The sequence below is a fragment of the Eucalyptus grandis genome, chromosome 1, assembly GCF_016545825.1.
Source record: "Eucalyptus grandis isolate ANBG69807.140 chromosome 1, ASM1654582v1, whole genome shotgun sequence".
In the NCBI taxonomy this organism is placed as follows: domain Eukaryota; kingdom Viridiplantae; phylum Streptophyta; class Magnoliopsida; order Myrtales; family Myrtaceae; genus Eucalyptus; species Eucalyptus grandis.
In genome coordinates, this window is record NC_052612.1 from 12,143,770 (window position 1) to 12,155,870 (window position 12,101).

Below are 12,101 nucleotides of genomic sequence, written 5' to 3' on the forward strand. Positions count from 1 at the left end.
GCATTTTGGCCGGATTTTGGCGGATTGGCACTCCAGTGATCCATTCTTCTCCGATTTTTGAAACTTAAGTGTACCTTTCGTAACTTTTAAGACTTAAGTGTCCATTTATGCCAACTTTTGGCACTCAGGGTCCTTGTCCCCTAAAAATCGTAACATGAAATTTTTTAACTAAATCTAAAAAAGCTCATTTTTATGATTTTTTTTATAAAAGAAGATGTTGTTAAAACATTTTTATGCAATACGAATTTAATGGAAAATTTTATAATTATTTTAAAAATATTTTTTAAAAATCTAATTTTTAATTTTTAATAATTATTTTTTTTCTTCTTCTTGGGCGGCCGGCTGAGGCTAGCGACAAAGAACGGCAACCAGCCATAGGCGAGATCCCGGCTCGCTAGCGGTGGGCGAGGCTCGATCTTGTTGATCCGGCGACGAGACTCGAGCTCGCCGCATCGCGGGGGCCTCAACCTCGTTGGATTGGCAAGATCGAGCCTCGCCCGATGCCCTCGCGGATCCGGGCGAGACTTGAGCTCACCGGTGTCGAGCGAGGCTCAATCTCACCGATTTGGTGAGGCCAAGGCCTCGCCGTCTTTGGCGAGCTCAAGCCTCGCCGGTCGTTGGAGAGCTCAAGCTTCGTCGGATCTAGCGAGACTCGAGCTCACCGGGCGTCGGGCGAGGCTCGATTTCGCCCGATCACAGCAAGGCCGAGGCCCCACGATGTCGGCGAGACTCGAGCCTCGCCGGTCGTCGCGACCTCGAGCTTGTGTGTCGGCGAGCTCGAGCCTCGCCCGGCTGTTGCCGATCGGCAGCCGGCCGTTGCCTTGCCGGCCGCCGGTTAACGAAAGAAAAAAGAAAAGAAAAGAAAAGAAAAAGAAAAAAAGAAAAGAAAAGAAAATTGAAATATGAAAAATAATTATAATTTTGATTTTTTATAAATTTTTTTTTTTATAAAGTTAAAGAGTGAAGGCCATGGGTTCAAAGTGGGTTTCCTAATAACCCATTTAGACATTTTTTTTTTGTGCTTTATTTTCTCAAACTCATATTTAACTTTCACTTAACCAATTTTTGACCCATATTTAACTTTCACTTGACTCATATATGACCTATTTAACTAAAAATGGGCCATAATATAGGTTTATAACCCATTTTGCCAGCTCTAGTTGTTTTGAAGTCACTGTCCCATTTAGCTTTTGGAGATAAGCGATAGGTGTTGAGAGCACTGTTTTTGGCATCATAATAAGTCCTTTGCCAAACCCTAATCACTAGCTCAACGATATGCTCTTTGGCTGAAGGTGAACACCAAATTAAGGAAATGGGTCTTAAAAGGGATGGATCTTGCATGTTATGCACCTCTTTGGGATCCACTTGCTTGGTGGTAAAAATTTGCTCCTAAATCCTATTAATTGAGAGCACTATTATGGCATTATAGTCATTAATGTAGATCCAACCACCAAACCCTACTTACTATCTCAAAGAAATGCTATTTGGGTGAGCGATACCAAATTAAGTATTTGTCCTAGAGAGGACTGATTGAATGCACAACTTCCGAATCAATTCACTTGGAGATAGGCTTGCTCATTATAGATCACCTATAATCCCTTTACTCTTCCTTGTCCTTCGATTCCTTGGGATTGAGTTCTTGCACCTCGAAGCTTGAGATTTCATATCCGATCTTCATTTAAGATAACCTCTTGCAGTTAGATTATAACCGACTTGTTGAGGAGATAAATTTAGTTTGATGTGGGGAACAAGACAATGGTACCTATAGAGATCCGCGGAAACTTTTCTTGGCTTTTTATTGAGCTATGGCTTATTAATCATGTGTATTAATTTGATCTTGTAACAAAGCAAAGATTGCAATATATAGAAGGGGAAAAGTGTTAAAAAAGTTCTAAACATTTTGTATTTGTGTCAATTTAGTCATAAACATTTTTACTTGATGCAAATTTAGTCATTTCTAACTAATTTTGGCTGGATTTTGTTGACTAGGTATCGGTCACCGATGTGAACAATTTTTAATAATATTTTAATATATTTGATTTTTTTTATTTGATTTTTTCCTTTTCCTCTTCCTTCCTCTAGCAAGTCGCCGAACCTTGGTGACTGACTAGAGGCGACGATTGGCAAGGTCGAGCCTCACCCATGTCCGATGGGGCTTGACCCTTGCCCGATTCGGCGGCGAGCCTCACCAGCCGGCGTGAGGCCGCCCTCGCGGCTAAGGTGGCCTCAAGCTGGCCTCTCGTCGGCCATGGGCGAGCTTGATCCTCGCCAAAGGCTCACCCTCGTGGCCACTAGTGAAGGGTCGAGTCTCGCCAATGGCCGGTGAGCCTTGCCGCTCATTGCAAGTCCGCCCTCGTTGGCCATTGCCTTTGGTTGGTCGTTGAGGTTCAACGACCAGCTGGAGGAAGGAGGAGGAGAAGGAAAAAGGAAAAAGAACGAGAAAAAGAAAATAAAAAATTATAAAATTATAAAATATTATTAAAAATTATTCATGTTAGCGTCGATCGTGTCACGTCAATCACGTTCAGTTAGTAAAATCTGGCCAAAATTAGTCAGAAAAGACTGAATTGGCACTAAATAAAAAGGTTTATGACTAAATTGACACATAAAAAAGGTTTATGGCTTTTTAACACCTTTCCTGTAGAAAATGCACAAGGGCAATCCGAGTCCATTAGAAAGCAATTGAGCTCGCGCCATGGTTCCATGATTGACCACAAAGTGCGTGAACGAGACTTGAATGGAGTGACAAAACCATGCAAATCTCAATGCAAAAGAAGAACTTAATTTGCATTGTAATTGAACTTACTTGGAATCAAATTACATGAAACTAAGTAGACATGATAATTGAAAATATATTGAACTTGTCAACTTATGAATTGGTCGAAGTTATGACCTTAGGGACCGATTCACTCTGCGTAAATAGATTACACACCGAAAGCCTTCCATTAGTGCACGATATGTTTTTCATTGGATTTCTCCTAGCTCATTAAAATTGATTGATTTTCTCATGTGTCTTTACTTATCAACTTATGAACTCGTCTCCTTTTCATTTTTTGCTTCTCCATGCCGATTTCTGCTCCATTCAAGTCAAATTCCTTTGATCAATGGCCACAAAATTCAAAGTGAAACACCCCCTGGTTTGCACGTTTATTAAAAGCATATGGTAAAAATAGCTAGCAACGCACAATAATAATTCAGGAGAATCTTGGAACATCGTTCGGAGAAAATGAGAAAGTATAGTTGCTAATTAGCGATGGGGAATCGATAACGACTTATCTGACTTGAATGGAGTCTTCCACAAGCTAGGTGTTCCCATTAGCGACAACTTCGATAACAATTAATATTCAGCTCAAAATCACGAGAAGGCAACAAGGGTTTCCTTTTTTTTTTTTTTTTTTTGATACTTAGGGAATCTCGTATAGCCGGCAGCCGGGCGGAAAACCCCGGGAGTGACGCTAGCATATGACTCACCACCCCAACGTCAGAAAGAAAAAAAAATCCTATTTTTTTATTATTTTCCTTTAAGCAAATTATTATAGATGACAATTTTGTAATTCACAATAGGTCAATTGGATGAGCAACGTGATATGTCAAGATGACATTAGATGCAAGCATTTAAAATGCATTAAATGTGAAAAAAGGGAGATATAATAGTCAAAAGAGCTCGTTGCTAATCATTTTGAATCGGTTGCGAATTGAGGACATTATATTAAGTTCTAATAATTGCGTGTGAACAAGGAATTATTCAAATGGTCAGAACATGGTGTGTTCTCCCGCATGGCCCTAGGGACCACCACTTCCTAAATACATTGCAAAGATACAACGTGACAAACTTACTATAATTGACCTTGCTTTTGTATTTTGTGGCAAAAAAAAAGTTAAAAACAAAGAATTTGCTTTGTTATTTATAGGTTATCCCATTTAGATGTGGATGATAATAATTGTGTCTTAAATAAATCGCCATTGGACTAGCCGCCTCGAATTATATGAAATGTGTGAAAGCGAGTGAGAGAAAATTGTCCGGACCAACATAGATAAATTAAGAAGACTACCAAATTTCAAGAAAATAGCGGAATTTTATATGATACTCTATCAATAAGATTCAAAAGAAGATGAATATTCCGTGCTTTATACGTTTTGTGATTGACCAGATTAATCTACCATAGTAAAAAGAACAATAATTGTTTTAAAAAAAGGATGAAATTGAAGGGAACGTTCTTATGCATCTAGACGGCCATCATCGAGAGATGATTTAGAAAAAGAACGTCATTTGGTTGTATCAAATCGGGAGAGAGTGTGAATAGAACTAAATTGCAGGGATGGGATACTCAATTTAGCAATGGGCCAAGAAACGAAAGATGGTGATGACGGCGGTCTATTTATCTTCAACTTCATATTGAGATTGTTTATGTATCATCAGCTTTTCTTTAAAAAATACAAAACAACATTGAATGGTGAATCGAATAATCACAGGGAACCCATTCAACCAAAAAAAAATGACATGGAACCCTAATTCTCAAACTGACCAAAATCTTGTCCACGTCTCATTCCTGATAGGTCAAGTCAACCCTAAAAATGATGAGGATCTCATTAATTTCCCTTCAAAATGATTATATCGCCCTTTGAAAAGGAGACATTGTTGTGTAAAATTGGTGGTTCCGGGACAAGTTTTTCCTTTGAAGTACTTATTTTAAATAATTTTTCAAATGATTGTTAAAAACAAAACAAACATTATTTCGAATATTCGACGGCCAACCTGCTTGCGAAAATTTCAAAGGTTCCGTAAAAGAAACGCAAAAAAAATAAAAAATGATGATTATATGTTGCAAGATGAGTTCTAACTACCGAATTACAAGAATGGTTAAGATGTCGCATCGCAAATTGTCATATTTTTTTAATTGAATATTCGGACACGAGCTAGCTAGCTAACTAATTCTCGAGAAAAGTATAATTAGAGAAGCTGACCATTAACATTAATTTAAGGACTTAAAATTATTGAAACGAGGTTTCTCGAATGAAGATGACAAAATTGAATGATTCGTCGCATCGGTTCCTTCACGCGTGGGTTTACAATTTGCATGATGACGTTTAAGCCCAAATTAAAAAGAAAAAAAAAGGTGTAAAAAAAGCGAAAAAAAAGAAAAAGGAAGGTATCTGCTCATCTCAAGGATGCCACGCGCCTTCACCTGCTCCCATTTAATTGACCCCAAGCTTGTTTAAATGCACGTACTTCGGTCTTTTTCTCTAAATCCGCCGCGTCATCTGTACGAGCCGAAACAATGGAAGATTCAAATTTCGATATAAGACAAGGAAATAGAAAGAGGGTCGATGTGACCTTTTGCATCATTCGTTCAGTCTTCTTTTGTTCGTTAGATTAGTATGATAATAAGTTCGAATTAATGCCATTTTGAGGTAAAGCTCTCTCGTACATCATAAAATTGATCAAATTTTATCGTGCTATGTCAATATATGGTACGAGTATCGCAATGGCATGGACATGATACACATTCTCAAAAACCATAAATGGAGATGGTTGGGAATTCTAGGAGGTTAGCCGAGTGATAAAGTCATCGAAAACCATAGGTCTCTAGGCGTAAGAGGTCTTGTATTCGGTTCTTATTCAACACAACATTTCAAGATCGATAAGGATAAAATTCCTCGTGGCATCGTGGACAATATATCTTTGATCAAATCAGAAAGGTAGGGAGTCGATTTGTGCGAAAATGCTTGTTTGCAGGCCATCTATTTCTACCCGAAACAAGAAAAAGTGTTAACTAATAGGAGCAGAAGAATATTTCAAGCAGGCCTTCGTTTACACGTTCTTCTCCTAGGCTTTTGGGGAGAGACAGCGTAAGGAAAATAATGGTACGGATGTTAATTTTGACCATGGTGAGAACTAAATGAGATGGTTGAGAATGAGTTGTTGACATTTCTTCCTCCCACCTTTCTTGCTGACTTTGAACCACATAGTCTTTGACAGGGTATTCAACGAACCCCACCACTTCCTGGAAGGCATATATTTTTGCTTTTAGGAAGCGCTAAACGGATAGGCCTAGCGTATCATTCTTGAACGAGCCTTTTGCTACCTGTTTTGATATTGGGTCAGAGCGACATGCATTAAGATGGTAGTGAATGGGAAGATGCAGAGTTTTCCCTTTGGAAAAGGAACGACAGGTGGCGGAGACATGGCGAGCAAGAACCTCCGATTGCTCTCGTTTCTGGTTCTCTTCTGTTCTCGGATTCATCTGATTTGCTCTACTACAAACCCAAATGACCGTAAGTGCACACGCATGTATTTGTTTATGCATGTTGCTATGGTCTGTGGATTTATTGTCGTTCATGTTCGTTCTTTCTTTCCATCTGTACTTCTTTTGGGTTCATCTTGTTCTGGCTTGGGGATGGTGTGAGTAAAAGGTAGCTAGTCATCAAAACAGCTTTTCTCTTATGGTTTTTTCCTTTTGAGGTTTCAGGGACTTAAGCTGTCTGCGTAGAACTTAGAATTCCTCAGGTTTTTAAGGTTGTGGCTTGTCTGGCGAGACATGAACATGTTCTGTTATTGGAACCAGGAAAGGGCTACTTTCGGTCTCTCTGAGCCCGAAGGATCATCTGGATTTTGTCACGTAGTTGAGAGGACATGCTTAAAAGGCTGCTAGTTTCGCAGGTCTTTCTTGTCTTAAATTGTCCCTGGAGTCTTGATCAACAAGGGGCATATACTTTTTGCTATGTGCTTTGGGATTGAGTCATTCTAGCCTCGGTATAACTACTCAAAGGAAGAACTGACACAGGTGCAAGAAAGAGGTCTCCCATTATGTTGTTAACCATTAACAAGTTCATAAACTTGGATACGATTGCAAACATTATTCCCTTAAAAGGATTTCAGCAATGTGGAACTCAAGAATAAATAGAGATTAGACACGCGAGTATAGAAATTGAAGCATCTAGTGGTTATTGCCGTGAATGTTTTCTTGGCCGTCCATGCAGTCAATTCAATTATCTGCTCTGAGGCGTGCAGAGCATGAAATATTTAGCCCTGTACGAACATGTCGGTCTTTTTCTGCCTTGTAGATGTAGAACTAAATTCTAGAGTTCTGAAATTTCATATCTAATCATACACTCTGAGCAAACAGTAAGTTCTGGCATTGATCACGAAAGAAATGCGAGTGTTAAATTTAGTGAGAGAAAGGAAAAGGCGAACTGTCTATCTATTTCTGTCCCTGAATACTTGCTCAAGCAATAGAACAAAGATGCCTCTGCTGAAACAACGGTAAGATCAGTGGGAAGTCTGGACTGATAATGACTCTGACAAAAGTGCATGCCCGGATCTCTGTTGATGAAAATTTTAGTGGAAGTGGCTGTCGCAACAACTAGCTGTTTTACCCAACTGCTGGAGCCATGAGAGAGCTTTTAGTACAGGATGACACCGTGTCTCTTGCAATCAGAAATTTTTTCTTTCAAAGTCTTGCATCGACAATGGATCTCATGAGGCTTGAACGTGCATTTGACCTTATTGGCCTGTGGCCAAGGCAAAATCTGTTCCCTTTCCCATCTTAAAATTTCACTCTTTTTCTTTTTTGCCATATAATTGTGCAGTCACTGCTCTTTTAGCCCTGAAAGCCCAGTGGCAGGACACACCGCCCAACTGGGGCAAGTCCAATGATCCTTGTGGACTGCCTTGGGATGGACTCACCTGCAACAGTAATTCAAGAGTGACCGGATTGTGAGTGCTCTCTACTTGTTCTCAGTGGTGCTCATTCCTGTTCTCAGTTCCTAGAACTTTCAGTCCTTTTCCTTGAATATCAATAATGCCATTTTAGCGGCCATTGACTGTGATACTTTTTTCTATTTTCACTTTGACAGGGGTTATCTAGCATGAATATCAAAGGGCCGCTGCCAGCCGACATCGGGGGGCTCACAGAACTCACTTCTTTGTGCGTTTCTCGTCTTTCTATCTTCTGTCATGAGCAAATTTTTATTCTTAGATGTGTAATAGGAATTGCATAGATGAAGTACTTCAAAGCAAAGATGGTCGTTTTTTGTGTTCAATCATCAACTAGCGTATGAACGAGTCTACTTATTTGCCCATTTCACCTTTGAACTGCAGGGATCTTTCCTTAAACAAGGGTCTCACGGACCGATCCCTTCGCAGTTGGGAAGTCTACGGAAGTTGAATATCTTGTAATATCCTTTTTGACTGCATTCATTGCTAAGACAGCTTTTCTTTTTTCTTTTTTCTTTTTTCTTTTCTTTCCCCTTTTTTCTCATGTATGGACCTTGATCTTTCCAATTTTCAGAATCTTGGCTGGATGCAGCTTCACCGGTAGTATTCCTGATGAACTGGGCAACCTCATGGAGCTGACTTTCCTGTAAGGCTTGTCAAAATGCGAATGCCACCAACTTGATGCTATGGAAGTTTAGCTATATGATTTGCTTAGAATTTCAAATTGTCGTTCTTACCAGGGCACTAAATTCCAACAATTTTAGCAGTAATATACCTGCTTCTTTGGGTAAACTCTCCAAACTCTACTGGTTGGATGTGTCGGAAAATCAGTTATATGGATCACTACCAGTTTCGACAAACACCACCCCAGGGTTGGACCTTTTGTTCAATTGCAATCACTTGTAAGTTCTCTACAATCCTCCCACACCTAGTGTGATGAATATAGACTAAGGATTTTATATTCCAGATTCTACCGATAAGTGATACAATCCTTGTGTTCTTTCATCATTAACTGTTTGGAATGTGCTGCATCTGTAACTTCAGCCACTTCAGCAAGAACCAACTGTCCGGCACCATACCAGCTAAACTGTTCAGTTCAAACATGTCTCTGATACACACGTAGGTTACCAATTTTCTCACTTCATACAATAGACCAAGCTTTCCGCTCTAACTTGTGTTAGCTTTTGTTGACAGATTATTTGATGATAACAAATTTAATGGTTCTATACCGTCCACATTAGGCCTTGTTCAGACGCTTGAGGCTCTGTAAGTAAACCATGTTTTGTGCTTTGGGATATTTAATTATCAACCATTGTCACCTACTAAATTTAGATGGACTCACATTGCACAATATGGCACAGCCGACTCGATAGGAACTCCTTTTCTGGGAACGTCCCTTCAACTCTCAACAACATTACAAAACTCAGTGAACTGTGAGTATAGATTTTTTTCATCAATGGTACTCTAGCGGGATCACAGAAAGAACTCCGCTCATTCTGCTAAGTTTTCTTCAGGAATTTAGCATATAATGAATTGGACGGTCCTTTGCCAAATTTAACGGGTATGAATTTACTCAGTTACATGTAAGTAAGACACCCTGGCTTTGTCTCTTCCTCATGATATCACATGGTTAATCCTGCTGGGTGGTTGACCGGGCATAACTGTACATTTGCAGTGACCTCAGCAACAACTCTTTTGTGGCTTTGGCGGCTCCAGATTGGTTCTCAACTTTATCATCTCTCACCACTCTGTAAGATTTCTCAATGCAATTGGTACAATAAGAAGTATGGCTTTCTGAAACTAATGTGCAACCTCAAATTTATCTCACTATGACCAGAATCATACAATATGGACCGCTTCAAGGGACCATACCACAAAACCTCTTCAGCCTTCCCCAGCTAGAGCAAGTGTAAGGAAGAAATATTTCTAATTTGTGTCTCTTCTACCATTTTGATGATTTTTCGAACTTCTACAGTGATATGAGAAATAATGCTTTCAATGGAACGCTGTACATGGGTACCAGCATCAGTCCCAATTTGGAGCTCGTTAATTTGGAAGATAACAAGATTGAATCGCTGACGACCAGTCCCTACCAGAACAGATTAATGTGAGACAGACAGTTCACAGGTGTTAGACTTCAATTCTGAGATAAGACAGACATTATGATGCTAATCAATTTTTATTTTTTTGGGTCCATTTTGCATCAGGCTAAACGGCACTCCAGCATGTACGATTGCGCCTATTCTCTCAACTTCGGCGTACTGCAATGATCAGCAGCAGCAACGACCTTATTCTACCTTAGTCGACTGCCCAGGTGCATCGTGTCCCTCAGATCAGAAGCTTAACCCTGGAAGTTGCAAATGTGCAGTTCCGTACGAAGGAATAATAACATTTAAAGCTCCATCATTCAGCGATTTGTCCAATGACACTCTGTTTAAATCGTTGGAAGTAGGCCTGTGGCAGACATTGAACCTAACTAATGGTTCAGTTTCTCTTCAGAATATCTTACATAATCAAAGCAGTGGATATCTTATAGTACCTGTGTCTTTCTTTCCATCTAATGGGACAGAATTCAGAAGGTCGGGCATTGTGAGAATCGGATTCGCTATGACTAACCATACCTTTCCATCGCCCCCATTTCGGTACCTATCTCTTCAGCGCACAACCTTATCCATTCCCAGGTAACTTAACTTCATCCTCTCATGTATCAGGTTTGACTATCATTCATATCTGTTTTGACATGAACCACTGTTCCAGCTCACGGAATAAGAATCAGTATCGGCGTCATAGCAGGGATTGCCATTGGCTGCTCAGTCCTGGCTCTTGGACTTGTGTGGTCAGCAATATACGCTATTAAACAGAAGAAAAGAGCACAAAGAGCAATGGAATTGAGCAAACCATTTGGTAATTAACGCATGAACTCTTCATCTTTTTGCTACTAAAGCACTTTGACAAGCTGATTGCTGAGATCATTGAAAAGGAGTAAACTAGATAAGTTGTTCTCTCACTCACATTGATCTATCCATTTTTAAGCATCCTGGATACCGAGGGAAAGTGATGGCGGAGGAGCACCGCAGTTGAAGGGGGCAAGGTGGTTCTATTTTGACGAAATCAAGAAGTGCACCAATAGCTTTTGTGAAAGTAATCAAATAGGCTCTGGGGGCTATGGAAGGGTAAAATCATGCGCTGCGTCGATTGTATGTAAATCATAATATGCTTCATATCACTGCTTTGTAATTCTTTTTTGTGATCTGATAGGTCTACAAAGGAATGCTTCCTGATGGCCAAGTGTTGGCAATCAAGAGAGCTCAGCAGGGGTCGATGCAGGGCACGCATGAGTTTAAGACGGAAATCGAGCTACTTTCTCGAGTCCATCACAAGAATCTCGTTGGCCTCTTTGGCTTCTGTTATGAACAAGGAGAGCAGATGTTGGTCTATGAATATATGCCTAACGGGACACTTAGGGAGAGCTTGTCGGGTACTTTTCTTCACCTAAATAACATGGAGCTTTGTGATCTTTAGATTCCATATAAAACTTTCCATATCATTCTTTGTCCTCATCTCGTTATTTCTAGCATAAGTGCGAGCAAGACTTTTCTGGTGAATGAAACTGCCCATCGTATGTAGCAATGGATACTGAAAATTAATGATGCAGGAAAACTAGCATACATCTTGATTGGAAGAGAAGGCTGCAGATTGCTCTCGGCTCTGCGAAAGGACTGGCATATCTGCATGAACTCGCGAATCCCCCGATTATTCACAGAGATGTCAAGTCCACGAATATTTTGCTGGATGAAAACTTGGTGGCTAAAGTTGCAGACTTCGGCTTGTCTAAAATGGTGGCGGACAGCGAGAAAGGACATGTGTCAACCCAAGTCAAGGGCACACTGGTATAGTATACTCCTATTTGAAAGTCCAGTTTAGGCGACACAGGCGGGTTACTAGATTTTAACCGAATTATAACCTCTAGTTTTCCATCGAACTCCAACTGACAATAAGTTCCCCTTTGTCTTCCCGAAACTTCAGCAGATGATACGTTAATGCCAGATTTACTAGAACTAGGGAAAACACCGGACACTCCATATAGGTAAACTGAAAGTAAAAAGGATTATATAGAGTACCATTACGAAGTCTGAGTAGGTTTGACTAAGTTGCAATGAGTTATAGATATTCCTGAGAAGGTGAAGTGTATGCTTTCCTGATTTTGAGTTTTGATTGTTCGTAACTTATGATCTTGCAGGGCTATTTGGATCCAGAGTACTACATGACCCAGTTACTGACGGACAAGAGCGACGTCTACAGTTTCGGGGTCGTGATGCTTGAACTGATAACTGCAAAGCCACCGCTCAACAAGGGCAAGTACATTGTCCGCGAAGTTCGCATG

The 12,101-nt window shown here is 40.1% G+C and overlaps 1 protein-coding gene across 1 annotated transcript; it reads left to right on the forward strand.

The window, feature by feature from the left end:
- Positions 1 to 6,063: 6,063 nt before the first annotated feature.
- Positions 6,064 to 11,613, forward strand: LOC104433467 (probable leucine-rich repeat receptor-like protein kinase At5g49770). Its single transcript, XM_039308191.1, is given in 20 exon segments — positions 6,064 to 6,276; positions 7,591 to 7,721; positions 7,858 to 7,928; positions 8,102 to 8,124; positions 8,127 to 8,175; positions 8,292 to 8,363; positions 8,458 to 8,619; positions 8,762 to 8,836; positions 8,912 to 8,983; positions 9,079 to 9,150; positions 9,232 to 9,300; positions 9,393 to 9,467; positions 9,555 to 9,626; positions 9,693 to 9,824; positions 9,925 to 10,353; positions 10,355 to 10,398; positions 10,475 to 10,621; positions 10,751 to 10,890; positions 10,976 to 11,195; positions 11,372 to 11,613. Coding segments are annotated over 20 exon segments (2,451 nt in total). The 5' UTR covers positions 6,064 to 6,122.
- Positions 11,614 to 12,101: the final 488 nt, after the last annotated feature.